This window comes from Cebus imitator, unplaced genomic scaffold (genome assembly GCF_001604975.1).
Source record: "Cebus imitator isolate Cc_AM_T3 unplaced genomic scaffold, Cebus_imitator-1.0 Scaffold101, whole genome shotgun sequence".
Classification (NCBI taxonomy): domain Eukaryota; kingdom Metazoa; phylum Chordata; class Mammalia; order Primates; family Cebidae; genus Cebus; species Cebus imitator.
The window spans coordinates 3,046,678-3,063,973 of record NW_016107416.1 but is presented as its reverse complement, the minus strand read 5'-3'; the positions used below and the strand labels follow the sequence as shown (position 1 = coordinate 3,063,973).

At 36.7% G+C, this 17,296-nt stretch overlaps 1 protein-coding gene across 8 annotated transcripts in view; it reads left to right on the top strand.

Moving 5' to 3' along the window:
• The window catches only part of RAPH1 (Ras association (RalGDS/AF-6) and pleckstrin homology domains 1), a 96,154-nt gene that overhangs the window by 68,274 nt on the left and 10,584 nt on the right, over window positions 1-17,296 (top strand). For all 8 annotated transcript variants that reach the window (XM_037741481.1, XM_017536858.1, XM_017536861.2 and 5 more), the window contains 9 exons: window positions 480-557; window positions 992-1,151; window positions 2,007-2,128; window positions 4,042-4,107; window positions 5,675-5,818; window positions 6,706-6,816; window positions 12,276-12,374; window positions 13,012-13,132; window positions 16,332-16,474. In XM_037741481.1, coding sequence (XP_037597409.1) covers window positions 480-557; window positions 992-1,151; window positions 2,007-2,128; window positions 4,042-4,107; window positions 5,675-5,818; window positions 6,706-6,816; window positions 12,276-12,374; window positions 13,012-13,132; window positions 16,332-16,474 — 1,044 coding nt within the window. The remainder of the gene's footprint in view (window positions 1-479; window positions 558-991; window positions 1,152-2,006; window positions 2,129-4,041; window positions 4,108-5,674; window positions 5,819-6,705; window positions 6,817-12,275; window positions 12,375-13,011; window positions 13,133-16,331; window positions 16,475-17,296) is intronic.

Genomic DNA, 17,296 nt, shown 5'->3' with positions numbered 1-17,296 from the left:
TTTTTATGACAACGATATAGTTTCAGCGCAACAGAACAAAACATTAGTATGCAAAAGCTTGTCCTTACTTTGGAGGGAGTATAAATTCAGAGTTGAGGGATTGTGCCGGTAAAACAAATTGTCAGGCCCAAAGATGGCCACTATATATCTCCTATCCCAGAACCTGAAATTTATCTACTTCACATTAACAAAATCAAACTTGGTAATTTACTGCATCACAGATTTCTTTTTTTTTTTTTCTCTGGAATATGGGATGTTGAAATGCCTTATTGTAAGGTATCTTCAGGTCTGCATCTATAAAATGTTTCTTTACAATATGTCTGCTTTTTGTGAACAGAGTTATTTTTTAAATGTGCTCTATGTATGTGAAGTTATATTCTTAATGAAATTATGCTAGGAACATCCTTAAGGATAAAAAAATGTTTCTCAAATATTTCATCATCTTAGCATTGTTTATCTGAAATGCTTTGTGTTCACAGGAAGAACAGGCAGCAAAATTGAAAGCTGAGAAGATCAGAGTTGCCCTAGAGAAAATTAAAGAGGCACAAGTGAAAAAGGTGATATGTGGGCCTCTTCCTGGTTTGGGATTTTTATCAGTTTTATGGATTTGTAAAGAATTACCTTGTTTATGTAATTTACCTCTAAGATATGGAGAGAGAGGGGGGGCATTTCTTCCTAGTAATACATTTTTCACATGTATTATTTTTTGTGGGTAAAATGCGTTATAAAAGAAGTCATTTTGTGGTTCTAAATTTTCCTAAAAGAGTAATCATAACATTATAACCTGATCTATTATATTTTTAAAATGCTTTAAATTTATTTAAACAGATTATTTGATGTCTGATTTTTAGCCTTTATTTTTGCATAATAAAGTCATTGTTTTAATTTACATGCAGATACATTAATCCAAATTTTATTTGGTGTTAGGCAAGTGCCTTTTCTAGAATGCCATTTTTCAGTGTTCTTTTACTGTTCTTTTTATTTGTTATAGCTGGTGATTAGAGTCCACATGTCTGATGACAGTTCTAAAACAATGATGGTGGATGAGAGGCAGACAGTAAGACAAGTACTAGACAACCTGATGGACAAATCCCACTGCGGTTATAGTTTAGACTGGTCACTGGTGGAAACCATTTCTGAATTACAAATGGGTTAGTGTTATCATTGTAATTTTGTGTAATTTCATCAGTTTGCGTGTTGAAAAAAGCATTTGAGTCATCTTTATATATTTTTTAGATAAAATTACCTTTCATAATTTGGCTTCTTTACATTATTGTTTTCTGAAGTATTTTAAGAGTTCTTTGAATACAAGATCATTTCCAATTCACTTCAGATTTTATAATGGCCAAAACCATTATAAAAAGTATTGAAAATATTTTTTTCTTCAAACTACATACATTGATGCATTTACTAAAGATTATTATGTTAATTTGAATTTGTACTAAAGTCTTTAAACCAGCATTTGACTCAGGGGAAACATAAAGCACATTAACAAATTTCAAAGAATCCATATCTAGAACATGTTCTTTAACATATGTTCAGTATATAGAACATGTTCTTTCATTTCTAATTTGGAAATTAGAAAATACATCTATGTTTAAGATTAAACAACAGCCATGAATCAAAGAAGGAATCATCTTGGAAATGTTCTGAATGCCCAGAACTAAATACAGTTGGCAATACTTGATATCAAAACTTATAAAATGTAACTAATGTTTTAAGGGTGGGATGGGAAAATGTTTAAGGCTGAAGAACCGTGTACTGCAAGTCAGAAGAGCTAGATTCTAGTCCTGGTTCTTCCATATATGAGCTGTGTGACCTTGGTTATGTCCCTAACATAATTAAGGCATGTTTCTTTGGAAAATTAGGGAAGACCAGATAATTCTAGGGGCTATGATAGCCAGTTAAGATTCTGTGGTTCTGAGGTTAACTACCTCACAAAGTTTCATGTCTTTCATGCAATTCTAATGAATACTAAAAAATATGGATATTTTATTTTGGGACAGAGAGAATCTTTGAAGACCATGAAAACTTGGTTGAAAATCTTCTTAATTGGACAAGAGATAGCCAAAACAAGCTTATATTTATGGAGCGTATAGAAAAATATGCACTTTTCAAAAACCCACAGGTAAGACCAAACAACTTACAGAGGTCAGGATTTATAAATATGTATATATCCTATTTTATTCGATTACTGTTAAGTTCATAGAGTTAAAAGACTGGCAGCCACCTGGTTGAATCGGTATTATTTTTTGTGGGTAAAATGCGTTATAAAAGAAGTCATTTTGTGGTTCTAAATTCTCCTAAAAGAGTAATCATAACATTATAACCTGATCTGTTATATTTTTAAAATGCTTTAAATTTATTTAAACAGATTATTTGATGTCTGATTTTTAGCCTTTATTTTTGCATAATAAAGTCATTGTTTGTTTTAATTTACATACAGATACATTAATCCAAATTTTATTTGGTATTAGACAAGTGCCTTTTCTAGAATGCCATTTTTCAGTGTTCTTTTACTTTTCTTTTTACCTGTTATAGCTGGTGATTAGAGTCCACATGTCTGATGACAGTTCTAAAACAATGATGGTGGAGCATTTACAAAATCCTATAGGAGCATTTACAACTGCTACTACTACTGAGGTGGAAAGTTGGTTGGTGCCCATGTGTTAGACCCCAAAGAGGTTCCCAGTCCTCCAGAGCCAGATGGGGTGAGCCGTTTTGGAAGCAGAAGTATAGCTCTAGCGAGTTACCAGGTCTTTTGGCTCTGTAATCCAGAGCTGTGTTGAACCCAGCTATTTATTCGTTGAGTTTGTCATCTCATCAAAGAAAAGTACTTCTCTACTCTAGCCATTTATCCAGTTGACAACTTTTTTTGGGAATTATTTTTTTAAACATCCCAGTAACTTTGATTACCAGATGGCTCCACATTCTAATAAATGTTACTTTGATTTATTTGACATCTTCCCTTGTTCCAAAATAATGTTTGAGTTAATAGTTCCCGATACCTAGACATTTTACAAAACTCAGTAGGTGAGGAAAAACAAGAACTCCACAGTAAAAAGTAATAACGAGGAAAAATAGCAGCAGTGTTAAAGGCATTGCATAGTTATGCTTCAGATGCCTTAATTGTGACATTCTTCTGGATGTCTTAGTGAATAATATGTATTTGGGGGTATCAACAGATATTTTTGTAGGCAGTTACAAAAAATAATTACAGTCAGCTCTCTATATCTGTGGGTTCTGCATTTGTAGATTCACCCAACTGCAGATATAAAATATTCAGAAAAATAATTCCAAGTTCCAAAAAAAAAAAAAATATTTGAATATGCCACACATTGAGTACTGCGTGGAATTCATGCAAATTAAGTGATGTGTAGGCACTGTATTAGATATTACAGGTAATCTAGAGATGATTTAAAGTACAAGGGAGAATGTGCGTAGGTTATATGCAAATATGACTCCATTTTTATAAGGGACTTAAGCATCAGTGGATTTTGATATACAGGGGAGGTCCTAGAATCAATCTCCTATGGACAACAAGGGATGACTGTGTACTAATGATTAGAATTCAGATTTTTAGTTGAGTCAAGTCAATGAGATTATTATAGTCTCAGAGAATTTGGGATTTCTTCTTAAAAAGCCAGAACACAAATTTTCTACATCTAGATCAGTATATTTTAAGGAAATTTGCCTTACTTGTACTTTCAGATTCTTTAATTATGGCTTTCATTAGGTATCCCAAAACATATTTGCCAGCTGTTGAATGTAATATCATCTCACATCTGGGTGAGGGCAGTTTATGACAAGTGGACAGGCAAGGAGGAACCTGTGTTAAGCATTTTAGTGATGATGCCCATATACAGGTAACTTTTCAAAGGAGTACCCTCATTATTCTACTCTATACCAACAGAAATTAGAGTTGCTATTTTTCTAGAAGAAAACATGCATACATCTGTGCCAAGGGAATAACAGAGTGGATTTATCCTTTAACTTTTTTTTCATCCCCCACACGTCCCTTTCATGTATTTGTTTTTCCAGAATTATCTTTTGGGGAAAAAGGAAACAGCTGAGATGGCAGATAGAAACAAAGAAGTCCTCTTGGAGGTATGACACCCCCCATTTTCCTGCACATTTTAAAATTAAAATATTAAGTACCTTTTTTATCATGATCATATTTTGGAAAACCGTAATTGAATTTTTGGCTGACTTTAAAGAACTAAAATCAAAGAAGTCAGTATACTTGAAAACCTAAATAAACCCATACTTACCAGCAAGGCAATTAGGAAAGTGAAGATCAGCATTCAGTTTTCATAGTGATAACTAGCTACAGTTAAGTAAAAATCCTCCTTATGATTTCTAATTTTTCAGTACTTTGAGGAGAAAGAAATTAATTTGGGCCCAAATATCCTATATCAGTGTTTTCTGAGGATTTCTTTTTTCTTTCACAAATACATGATTTATTTATTAATATTAGATTTTTATCAAAACATAGTGTTGAGAACTTAGAATTTTGAGTGTTTATAGTCCTTTCAACCTAGGATTAATTTTTTTTTTTTGAGACAGAGTCGTGCCCTGTCACCCAGGCTGGAGTACAATGGCACAATCTCGGCTCACTGCAACGTCCGCCTCCCAGGTTCAAACGATTCTCCTGCCTCAACCTCCCGAGTAACTGGGATTATAGGTGCCCACCACCATGGCCAGCCATTTTTTGTATTTTTAGTAGAGATGGAGTTTTACCATGTTGGCCAGGCTGGTCTCGAACTCCTGACGTCATGATCTGCCCACCTTAGCTTCCCAAAGTGCTGGGTTTACAAACGTAAGCCACCACGCCTGGCCAGTATTTTTTAAATAAATGCCCTCTTTGTCTTAGAGTCACATAAATGGATAGTTTTAAAGTTTAATCATACACTTAGCATGTGGCATTCTTTTAAAATATATTCCTATTTAGTTTGACAGCTAACCTAAATGTAGTGAAAAAAGTCAAGTGTTTGGTTAGCCCTGACAGTTTTATTAAATTTAGTATAACTATGCTGTTTGAAAGACATTTAAGTATGGTTATATGCAGCTCAGTTAATGTGTCAAGTTAGTTTTTCTCTGAAACAGTGTTAGGTAAAAGTTTGCAGGTAAAAATTCAGTATTACATGTATGATTGGCATTTTTACATAATAAACATTTTTGGATTGCCATAGTAGTTCCAAATTCATATTGTGTAGAATAGAAGGGGATTTTTTGAGAGAGAGTCTCGCTCTGTCACCCAGGCTGGAGTGCAGTGGTGCAATCTCAGTTGACTGCAACCTCCACCTCCCAGGTTCAAGCAATTTTTGTGCCTCAACCGCCCACGGAACTGGAACTACAGACTTGTGCCACCATGCCTGGCCTATTTTTGTTTTGTTTTGTTTTTTAGTAGAAATGGGGTTTTGCTATGTTGGCCAGGCTGGTCTTGAACTCCTGACCTCAAGTGATCTGCCCGCCTTCGCCTCCCAAAATGCTGGGATTACAGGTGTGAGCCACAGCACCTGGTCAGAAAGTTCTAATTGAAGTTAAATTAGCAGCTTAGTTTTAATATAAAACTATTTTTGTTTAATAACTCATGCATTTCACAGGATTAAATACAACTTTGTTGTGAGAATCCAACTATCATAAGTCTTTCCAAATCATCTTGTTTTTTTAGGAATGTTTTTGTGGAAGTTCTGTAACTGTACCAGAAATTGAAGGAGTCCTTTGGTTGAAAGATGATGGCAAGAAGTCCTGGAAAAAGCGATATTTTCTCTTGCGAGCATCTGGTATCTACTATGTCCCTAAAGGAAAAGCAAAGGTGTTTCCCTTCTGTTGGAATTTGAACTTCCTCATTATGCTAATTGCTTTTAATTTGTATTGAGTATGCTGACAAGGTGAACCCAGGCTATGATTTGTTTCACTTCATGGAAGACACAAAATATTGCTTTGTTTATTACTGTTATAAAGAAGAGGAAACCTGAAAGTTCTTTCTTCTCTGGTCACTAGTTGGGCCCATCTCACTTCTCTTTACCAAGTTTGAAATCATAGTTTTATTTATTGTTTTTTTGGGACTCTTCCTAGAGTAGTTTTGCTTATTTTTGTTTGGAAAGAACAGCTCAGCTCTCTGGGATTACAAGCTTTTTGATCTTGATTGGGTAATATGCTTCTGCTAAGGGCCATCCTTGGGTAGCTGTCACTTCGGTGCTTATTGGGTACCAGGACTATTTTAAACTTTTTTACAGTATTTTCACATCTAGTCTTCACAACAATCCTATGAGCATACATTGTTGCCCTTATTTAAGTGGTGAAGAAACTCCCCAGTTGTAAATCATTGTACTTGACATATGCTTTATGGGCACTGAAAAACTTGATATTTCCTTGTTCTTTCCAGAGAGTTCTATTATACTATATTGCTTTTAATATACTAGGCTATATTGATAATATCTTTAAAATGACAACATCCCAAACAAGTTAGTGTTCCTTGTGAATGACAAAACAGTAAGTAAATTGGTCCACCTTTTTTATTATGTTGATGATTAAAGAAGAAACATTTATGGAGCATCTCATTGTCTTGTGTAAAATAGCAATAATTTCTATTTAGTATTAATAAAAGTAAAGTTTTGATTCTTAACTAGAAACTGTTCAGGTATATTTGCTTGTTTGCACATTATTATTTATTTGGTCTTTTTGGTGTTTTGATCTTAGGTCTCTCGGGACCTGGTGTGCTTTCTCCAGTTGGATCATGTTAATGTTTATTATGGCCAGGACTATCGGAACAAATATAAAGCACCTACAGACTATTGTCTGGTGCTAAAGGTAAGCACGTATCTCTTTTTAGGAATTTTAATTGATGTTAGACATAGAGCAGATTATTGGCCATTTTAGAATTGTTTGGATTCCATCAATTATACTGTTTTTGCTTTATTCTTGAAGTTTAAAAAGGAATGGTGAAGTGTGGTAAGGAAAAGAAGCATGTGCTGTTTCACAGCAGACCCGGAGCCAGTTATCTCTGGGTAAGGAGTGAATTGTAAGCTTTGAGTTGCAAGATACAAAATATATTTGAATATAAATTTGAGATTCTCATTTAACAGCAGGCTTATTTTAGGAACAGAGTTGAATGTAGGTCATAAATGTGCTTTAGTTCTTTTCCTGTACTTATTCAGCAAACCATCAGAGGGCACTGTGTCCAAGTTCAAATCACCCTAGCTGTCATCTGGTCCAGAAATAATTCTTGTCTCTTTTTTTTTTTCCCTGAACTATAATCATGATAGCCCAAGCATGTATTGCGATCTATCTGAGCTGTTTTTAGGGAGGTTTCCTTTTTTCTTCTTTATTCAAGCTTTTGTACTTCTTACATTGATTATATCTGTACTTTTGAGAAAAACTGACATTTTAAGCAAATTTGTAGTGATCTATTAGAACATTGATAAAAATGACATACAAAAATTCAAGAAAATTATAGAAATAATTTTATTCTCATTGGCTCCATCACTGTAATTCCTTGGTAATGACTTAGGTCTGTGTGTTTGTATCATTTCAGTTTGCTCTGAGAATTGTCACTTAAGTTTGGGAACTGCCATTTGTTTAGGATTTTTGGATTTTGGCGTTTTGATTGCTTTGATAAAATTCAGTATGTTTTCAGTATATTGTAATGGCAACTTTTTTTTTTGGAGACCAGGGTCTTCTTGCTCTGTCACCCAGGCTGCAGTGCAGTGGCACAGTCACAGCTTATCGTAGCATCGACTTCTCAGGCTTCAGCGATCCTCCTAGCTCAGTCCCCCAAGTAGTTGGGACTGCAGGCACATGCCACCACACCCAGTTAATTTTTGTATTTTTAGGAGAAATGGGGTTTTGCCATGTTGGTCAGGCTGGTCTCGAACTCCTGGCCTCAAGTAATCAGCCTGCTAAAGTGCTGAGATTACAGGCGTGAGCCACAGCCACTGCACCCATGCACTCAGCCTGTGTATTATTCTTTTTGGGGTTTGTTTGTTTTTGAGCCTGAGCCTTGCTCTGTTGCCCGGCCTGGAGTGCAGCAGCACCACCTCTGCTCACTGTAACCTCCACCTCCCAGGTTAAAGCAATTCTCCTGCCTCAGCCTCCCGAGTAGTTGTGGTCACAGGCACCCGCCACCACCAATGCCCAGCTGATTTTTGTATTTTTAGTAGAGACAGGGTTTCACCATGTTGGCCAGGCTCGTCTGGAACTCCTGGCCTCAAGTGATCTTGGCCTCCCAAAGTTCTGGGATTATAGGCGTGAGCCACTGTGCCTGGCCTAGCCTTTGTATTCTTGTAGTTTAACTTTTTCTTAGTTTTAATTTCTTTTTTTTTTTTTTTTTTTTTTTGAGACGGAGTTTCACTCATGTTACCCAGGCTGGAGGGCAATGGCGCGATCTCGGCTCACCGCAACCTCCGCCTCCTGGGTTCAGGCAATTCTCCTGCCTCAGCCTCCTAAGTAGCTGGGATTACAGGCACGCACCACCATGCCCAGCTAATTTTTTTTTGTATTTTTAGTAGAGACGGGGTTTCACCATGTCGACCAGGACGGTCTCGATCTCTTGACCTCGTGATCCACCCGCCTCGGCCTCCCAAAGTGCTGGGATTACAGGCTTGAGCCACCGCGCCCGGCCTCTTAGTTTTAATTTCTAATGTAAATATTGCTGGGGTGGAAAAACTTCACTTCCATCCTCTTAGGGTCCTTACTGGGCACATAAATTAAATTGACATAAGAGAGGTCAACAGGAGAAAAACATAATAGAAATTTTACATGGTATGGGAGCCCTTATAAAGAAATGAAGACTCAAAGAAGCAGTTAGAGTCAGTTACTTGTATACTGGATTGGACAAAGAATAATTTGTGAAGAAACAACTAAATTATATGTGAAGGCTTAGAGATACGAGTTATTTTAACAAGGTCTGTACAGAATTCTGTTGGTTTCAACTTCTTGTCCCTGAGGAGAAAGATATTATGGCTTTCTAGTATTGGGAAGGCATCTTTCTCATGGTAATTTCATCTTTTGCTTTTAAGAAATAGTACGAAAGTCAGAGTGATCTTCTGTACTTGCTATTTTTCAAGTGTCTTTTAGCTTAAAATAGTCAATATGCCAGGATGATACATTTTTAACTCCTTCAATATCAGTAAACATAATCCATATGAAAGAAAGTTATTGGGAGATCTCATACATGAAAACAATAAGAGTTGTTTGATTATTTCAGTGGCTCAAGGTTGTCAGTGAGAACTCAAATTCTTTCCATCTTTCCTTATTCTACTTTGGCATATCAGCTTATTCTCAGGCTGACTCACCTCATAGTCACAAGATGGCTGGTACAGTTCTAAGCATCACATATAGATCCAGCCAGCAGAAAAGGGACTATTGCTGTCTGTATTTGTCTTTTATGAGAGGAAGGAACTATTTCATAGAAGCTAGTAAACCACCCTCTTTTTGAGAGTTATTGACCCAGAGTACATTTTCAGCTGACAAGCCAATCACTGACAAGGGAATAAAACTGCTGTGGTTGGCTTAGAGCAGTCAGAATTCGCACACTGTGGGATATAGGTGAGAGGTAAGGCTCTGCCAGGAAAGAAGTGGGGAGGAAGAGATAGCCATAGGGACCTGTGCCCAACCTGTTAGCATCATTTTAAAAATGAAATGTTGACCTTTCTTTCTTAATAGATATTCATCTGTTTTGGGAGCAGTTTTATTATATATTCTCTGGACTCATTAAGAATCCACATGTTGAGCTTCTGGTTTTTAGCAATGAATGTCTCCTCCAGACTTCGTCTTAACCCTGGTGTAATTTTTAAAGTGACAGCATAATATCATGGGGAAAAAAAGGAGAAGAGGTAGCAGATTCAAAGGGGGCACATTTTAATAAGGCAGTAGTAGTATGAAATAGTAGTTAAATCCCCTCTGTGGTCCCCTTCCACACACACTCTCTCGTGAAAACTTTCTCTCTTCCTCTCCTTTTTCTCTTTCTCTGCCTAAATAAATCACTTTCTGCCCCCCCAAAAAAAGAAAAAAAATTGTAGTTAAAAGCATCCACTCTGGGATGAGGTTGCATGGTTCAAATTCTAGTACTACCTTTCACTTACCGGAAGTAACTTTGGGTGCTGTTTTAATCTTACTCTGTACCTTACTTTCTTCTTGGAACATGGAGATAATACGTAAATCAGAGGGGTTTTGTGAGTATTGAATGAAAATATAAAGTATGTGAAATATTTCACCTAGCGTCTGGTACATAGCAAGGGTGCAGTAAATGCCACTTTTAATAAAATAATATGTTAGCAAAACAATCTGCAGAGGTGCTTGTACAGAGCCTTTATTATGTGAGAGGATGAAAAACTTTTTTGAGGGTTTAAAAGGAATTTTAAAGTAGCAAATTATCTGATACCTGACTTAAAAAGACTCAAATACTTATACCAGAGTAGTCTTCAGGATATTATCTGTATTCCCAGGTTGGAGAGATGAGAACAGGATGGAAGATAATTTCTCTTTGATTTTCCCAGATGTTGTGTTGATTAAAAAAAAAAAAAAAAAAAGCCCTATTTTTGTACAGAACACATAGAAGCACACATGTACTCTCAGGGCTTCTGCTACAGTTGAACACCCATGCAGTCAAGAATGGTTTGCAAATCACCATGAAGGGAGTGGGTGGTGATGTAGCTGCCAGCCATCTAAAGCAGCTTGCTAAGATCTCTGAACCTTGCCCTGCAGGCAGTGCCTCCGTGAAGCAGAACAGTCACTTAAGCCCTCACTGGCAACACTAAGAAAGCTCTTTTCAGTTGGCCTATTTTATCTTCTGCACAAACTATAGTTTGTGGCAAATAGTTCTCAATAAGTATCTGTTGAATGAATGAATGAATGAGGTAAAATCCTCCTCCTTCCTTTTATAGAAGAATACATACTTCTCTATCTGTCCTCCTTTGCTTTTTCAAGATCATTATGATGGTTTATTATAATGTAATTTACCATGGACAAGGAGCATATTCCAAGAGAGGACCTATATTATCAGGAGGGAAGACTGTTAGGTATTATTTTGCTGACCTCTTACTGTTGAGGGTTTATTGTTTAAAACTGACTATAACCTTCAACAGGAAAATTGGTTTTGGTATTAAATGTTATAGGAGCTGAGCTCTGAAAAACAAAGAATAGAATAGAATTAATGGGTTTAATTTTTTTTTTCTTATTGTAGACCAGAGTGATTGATCTTTAACAATGCAGATAGATATATGACTTCCAATGGTGGCCATCTATTCTTGCAGCATTGAAAATGTATTTAAATTACTTATTTTATCCATCTCATGGATTTTCACAACAAATGAATGTGATTGGGGAATTTTGGAAAACAAATTCTTTTAAAGCTTTTTTTTCTTTCTTATAACTGAAGACAAATTTAAAATTTTTTCCAGGCAAAACACAGCCATTAGTTTTTTAGTTTTCAGAACAGTTGAAAAAGATGTGGTAATCCTAAGTTACTACATTCAGAATAAGTATCATTTAGGGCTTTTCTTTCCAAAGACCTAGTAGTTGAGGCTCAGTGGTGTTAAAATTCCATAAACATATTCCTAACACCTGTATTTTATAGCCAAGTTTCAGTCAGTCACCTCTCATCCAAGCCTCAACTGAAAAGTGCAGTGGGTTGTGAAAACTAAATTAAATGTGATGATGCTGTTGAGAGCTGTGTGTCCACTGGAGGCACATGCTGCAGCCCTGCTGTTTTGTAGGGGCCTACAGGGCTGTACTCACCTGTCTCCACCTCAGTGACAGGTGTGACTGTAGACTCTTGTCCCAGGTGCTGTGCCATCGGCTTGGTGTTCTCAGCCTAATAATTTACCTCACCTTTAGACAAACGATGAAGTTTTGTCAAAGTCCCTCTCTGATTTGGAGTCTTCTGCACCCATAATTTCAGTGGGTTGAAAGTGAAATTAAACTTTTTTTCTTTCATAATCTTATAGATGGAGAATTTTATGGACTTTGTTAACCTTGATTAACTTTGTTTCTTGAAATATAGAAGGAATGTTTGGGAATTTTCCAAGATATGAAGATCTATTTTAACTTGGACATCTTGACCTAAATTTTTACACAAGTTTCCTTCTCATTTACTTTGTTAAAATTCTTATGGGCTATTTTATTTGACCTTATGGCCATGTAAGAAGCATAAATGTATTGGCCATTACTCTAATGGCCTATACTTGTCAGGATATATTTAAGCTTTGATAAAGTTTGTTTTTCTTTAGTTCTTCAAGGGACTTAGTTGGATTTTGTCTTTAATCTTACAGCACCCACAGATCCAGAAGAAATCTCAGTATATCAAATACCTTTGTTGCGATGATGTGAGGACACTGCATCAGTGGGTCAATGGGATCCGCATTGCAAAGGCATGTCTCCTTTTGATTTGATGGTGGAGTAATGAGGTGTTTGATGATATAGTTTTCATTGTCATGATAATTCTGATTATTTCATGTTCATGTTCAGTGTCTAGTTTTTTCAGGCCTAAGGTTTATGTTTTAAATGCTGTCTTTTTTCCTTGTTTATAGATATATACTTTTAACATTTGGTATACATGGAATAATACTGCTGGCAAAAGCTTGTGTAGTATCAAAGTGATTTATTTTGGCTTTGGAGGATTATATGACTCTTACATAGTAGAGTTTAGCCTAAGTAAAGTAAGTTTTGGAAAAATTAAATTAAGTAATGATCATTTACCAACCACATTTGGAGCAGTATCCTAAAAAGTGCTGAAAAGCTGGCCTTGGATAAAGAATTTGGGGTGAAAAAATTAATGTTTATAATGAACAGAATCAAGTGTTGATTTCTTGCTGCCCCTCTAAAAATGAGGAGACATAAGAGTAGATTATAATTTATGGTATTAGAAGAATTTTTTGAAGTATCATAGGTATTAATTTTAATGCAGACCATCAATCAGTAAACAGAAATATGTCCCCCATTTTACCTTGTCCTTCTGTATCATACTCAGTAAAGTTTAGATGTCATCATTTCCTGTCTTCTTTTTAGTATGGGAAGCAGCTCTATATGAACTACCAAGAAGCCTTGAAGAGGACAGAGTCAGCCTATGATTGGACTTCCTTATCCAGCTCCAGCATTAAATCAGGATCCAGTTCTTCCAGCATCCCAGGTAGTTCAGAATGCTTCAAAGCACTTTTTTGCTATTAATATGAAGGTCTCTGTAGAGACCAATAGTAGACCTGGAAATTTCAGCCTGATTCTTGAAAAACCAGAGGCATACAATTTCTAAATTAAAACAGATGACTTTTTAAAAACTGTTAGAGGGTACAGTATTATGGGCTAGTTCACAAATATATTTGAAATGAAAAATCAGTATAGAGACTTCTAAAGCCAGTTTTGTTGTTTATATTTATAAAATTTCTTCAGAATACACATACTGCTGGAAAACTGTTGAAGCATAATTTGTGATAAAACATTACTTGGAAAGAGTCTTTGTACTCAGAATCCATGATGAAGCTGCCCTCCTTTAGATTCCCAAATCTTTTAAACAAGTGTGCTTTGATTACATCTTAAGATAAATCTTCCTTCAACATGTTTCATGAATGAGATCCATATCATCTAAAAGGGCAATTTTTTAATTCCTGCATTGTATGTGATAAAAGAAATAGTAAGTTTAAGAGTAGTATATTTAAAGCTGTATGACTCTATTTTGTCTCTAAATATTAAGTTAAAACAAATTTAGAATGTATATATACACAGACATTTTGTAGTTCTGTCTACTGAGAGAACTAGAAGCAGTGATACCCCAGGAACAATGAGAATATCCAGTCCCTAGATCACAGAGGTTTCTTTTTGTTTTTTCGTTTTACTAAATTTTGGCCAAGGATGCTGCTAAGTAGATCATGGTTTCTAATGCCATTCTCCAAAAAAAGAAACCAGAGCTCTCAGAGAGCTGATTATAGGGCTGCAGAAGTGAATATATACAAGATGAGCCTGGAACATCTTACAATGCCAGGAAGTAAGGGAATGCTTAAAAAATGACAGTGGGGCCAGACACAATGGCTCATGCCTGTAATGCCAATGTTTTGGGAGTCCTAGGTGGAAGGATCACTTGAGCCCAGGAGTTCAAAACCAGCCTGGGCAACACAGCAAGACTCCATCTCTACAACATTTTTTTAAAAATTAGCCAGACTTCACACATATTCCTAGCAACTCAGGAGGCTGAGGCAGGAGGATTGCTTAAGCCCAAAAGTTCAAGGCTGCAGTAAGCTATAATCACACCACTGCACTCCAGCCTGGGTGGCAGAATGAGACCCTGTCTCAAAAAAAAAAAAAAACTGGATGAGAATATGTCAAAGGGATACATAGAGGAGCCAGTCTGAAAGAGCTCTAAAGGCCAAAGCTGGAACAATTTGGGCAATACAGTAAGTAATGTAGTATAGGATTGTAACCCATGGACATAAATATCAGATCATTTTATACTGATATAAATAAATAATTGGATAAATAAATGGGGAAGAGGAGACAACTGTCCTGTGTAAATTTCTAAATGATTTCTGTAGACACTTTGAAACCCTAAAGGAAGTGGAGCTTACCTCTTCACTCAAGTGTAGGCTGTGCTTAGTGACTTGCTTCCAATGATTATGGAGTGGGGATTAGGGGTAACTTCACAGTGGAGGAACCTGACAAACACTGCTGCAACCCTGTGATTAAGGCCAATATTCAAATATCTAAAACTATTCTAACAAAACATTTATTAAAATGGGAGGAAAAAAAACACCCAGAACACAGGTTAGAAAAGACAAGGTAAAAGTATGTAGCAAGTAGGATTAGAAAAGGAAATTAAAGAAGATTGAGAAAAGATGCGTGTTTTTAAAAATTTCACCTAGCACTTAAGTGCTTTGACACATTATTTTATGAAGTAGTTAGGTATACTGCCTTTTCCTGCTCCAGCATCATTCATATACCTTGTGTAAAATATTAGGCAGATATTAAAAAGGGATGATAAATGAAGCTAGCGAAGTTTTAACTTTTTTAAAACGACTCACTATTGGGTGATCAAGAGAGAAGAAAATAGAGTAAGTTTTATTTTATGTTGCTTTATATTTTTCCCCTGAGGATATTATCTTAACTTTATCCAAAGGAGTTTGGGTTTAGGATTTCTTTGTGGCTATTATCTTTGACCACACTGGCTGAAGTGCCTAATATCACAGTCTCATGATACCCACCCATCACAGTGATTGGATGGAATCAGCTTTAATATTTGAGTTTCCCTTAGATACCAGGCATCAAGTTGGGTGTGTCCAAATGGTTACCTTACCTGATCTGGAATCCATTGAAATAATTTTGCTAGTCCCTCAGCCCAGGCGGCAGAGAGAAGCTGTATGCTCACAGCCATTCCCACCAGCCCCCACTCCCCTCAAAATTTTTTTTTGTGCTTTGCTGGGAGGCCAGGATACAATACAGCTGCCGCCTATGCAGCCAATACCTAAATCCCTAGGAAGCACACTTCCCACTAGAGGGTCAAATTCTAAGTATTGTTCATTGCTAGAAAAAAGGAAGTAATTGTCGTGTATAGATCTGAATTCCTAAGTTACAATTCTGGCGTGGCCTTAGGGCAGGGGTATTTAAAAGGCTGATTCTTTTTTTTTTTTGAGACAGAGTCTCACTCTGTCACCCAGGCTGGAGTGCAGCGGTGTGATCTCGGCTCACTGCAACCTCTGCCTCCCAGGTTCAAGTGATTCTCCTGCCTCAGCCTCCCAAGTAGCTGGGACTACAGGCGCGGCTAATTTTTTGTATTTTTAGTAGAGATGAGGTTTCACCATGTTAGCCAGCCAGTATGGTCTCGATCTTCTGACCTCGTGATCCGCCCACCCTGCCCTTCCAAAGTGCTGGGATTACAGGTGTGAGCCACTGTGCCCAGCCTAAAAAGTCTGATTCTCAATGTAATGAAGACATGATTGAGAGACCCCTACTGATGGTTCATTAATGCTTTTATTGTTTGGAGTTGATTTCATGCAAAACAGGGTGTCAGAATACCAATAATGTCATGTGAATCTTTTATTATAATTATCAGTCTCTCATGGTAAAGTATTTCAAACTAATCTAAGATTTCCTATTCCAAGGTAAGGGGAGTTTTCTGATAGAAAATACTGGCTGTGTTTATGATGAAATGAATTAAAATAATTTGATGCTGTTCTACATAGCATTTGACCTTGTGTAAAAGATCTAACTAGACATACATATTAATACTGTCAGAATACTGACTCTCCACATATTAATACTGACAGAATACTGACTCTCCACATATTAATACTGTCAGAATACTGACTCTCTTAATCCTATTTTTTAAAAACTATTTTAAACAGAGTCTCAGTCAAATCACTCCAATCAGTCTGATAGTGGAGTTTCTGACACCCAGCCAGCAGGACACATCCGTTCCCAGAGCATCGTGAGCTCCATATTCTCTGAAGCCTGGAAACGAGGCACTCAGTTGGAAGAGACCAGCAAGGTAACAACCTCGTTTTAATTTATGTTGAAAATCCTGTGGTATTCTATTGGGTTAAAATTATTGTTCTCTTATACCTCTGTTGGGTATCTTATTTGGCCTTATTTCAGGCTCCTTTCTTAATTTTCAGCCTTCCTAATTTTAATGGGTAAAGACAGTTCAGAGAGGCCTGTCGATTTCACTTCCCCTTGGAAATGAATATTTACAGATTGGCTCTCATAACGTAAAATCTCAAAAAAAAAATCCTGGCAGTTTATCAGTGGCTTATATTTTTAAGAAATAACAATTTCTTCCGTTTTACCCTTAATCAATTTGGATGACAAAACACCATCTATGGCAATGCCCTAAATTCTAGAGAAGCTGTTTACAGTTCTCTCGTCTTCTCTTCCTCTCTCCTCTTCCTCTTTCTTTCTCTCTCTCTCTCCTTTCTTTCCTTTTTTTTTTTTTTTTTTTTTTTTTTTTTTTTCCTGAAACAGAGTCTCACTCTGTTGCCAGGCTGGCGTGCAATGATGTGATCTCACTCACTGCACCCTCCACCTACCGGGTTCAAGCAATTCTCCTGCCTCAGCCTCCTCAATAGCTGGGACTACAGGCGTGCACCATCACACCCGGCTAATTTTTGTATTTTTAATAGACACGGGGTTTCACCATGTTAGCCAGGATGGTCTCGATCTCCTGACCTCGTGATTTGCCCACCTTGGCCTCCCAAAGTGTTGGGATTACAGGGGTGAGCCACCATGCCCAGCCTCTTTTTCTCTTTCTTCTGTTTTCTCTTCCTTTCTTTTCCCCTTTCCTTTCTCATTTCCTTGAACCTTCACTTCCCTT